At 65.1% G+C, this 372-nt stretch overlaps 1 protein-coding gene across 2 annotated transcripts in view; it reads right to left on the bottom strand.

The window, feature by feature from the left end:
- PDE7A (phosphodiesterase 7A) overlaps nucleotides 1-366 on the bottom strand; it is a 108,906-nt gene extending 108,540 nt beyond the window's left edge. For both annotated transcript variants that reach the window (XM_010848478.1, XM_010848480.1), the window contains exon 1: nucleotides 220-366. In XM_010848478.1, the coding sequence (XP_010846780.1) occupies nucleotides 220-357 (138 nt within the window). In that variant the 5' untranslated portion in view covers nucleotides 358-366. The remainder of the gene's footprint in view (nucleotides 1-219) is intronic.
- Between the last annotated feature and the right edge of the window lie 6 nt (nucleotides 367-372).

The raw sequence follows: 372 nt of genomic DNA, 5'->3' as shown, positions 1-372 counted from the left end.
CGGGGTGGGGGGTGGGGTGAGGTTTGAGTCCCGAGGATCAAAGAAAAGCCTCTCGAATCGAGGGGGGTCAGCCTAGACATCCCCAAACAACGGGTAGTGCTGGTCGGGGGCGGTGAACGGCGAGGACTGGGGAGTAGGGGTCGCGGAGGTGAAGCCAGGTGGAAGGAGGTAAACAAAAGAGCAGCCCCCAAGTGTGGGGGCCCCGGCGGCGGCGTTTACCTGGGAGAGCTGCCGGGGATTGGGGCAGCCGAAGAGCGCGGAGCTGGAGCTGAAGCTGATGGCTCCTCGGCGGCTGAGGACGTGCTGGGGGACCGGCCTGTCCAGAGGCAGCACCGGCAGCTGGTAACATACTTCCATTGAATACGCCCGCCC

Source organism: Bison bison, unplaced genomic scaffold (assembly GCF_000754665.1).
Source record: "Bison bison bison isolate TAMUID 2011002044 unplaced genomic scaffold, Bison_UMD1.0 scf7180017864267, whole genome shotgun sequence".
NCBI classification, from domain to species: domain Eukaryota; kingdom Metazoa; phylum Chordata; class Mammalia; order Artiodactyla; family Bovidae; genus Bison; species Bison bison.
The sequence above is the reverse complement of the archived record's forward strand: the minus strand, read 5'-3'. Positions and strand labels throughout refer to the sequence as shown.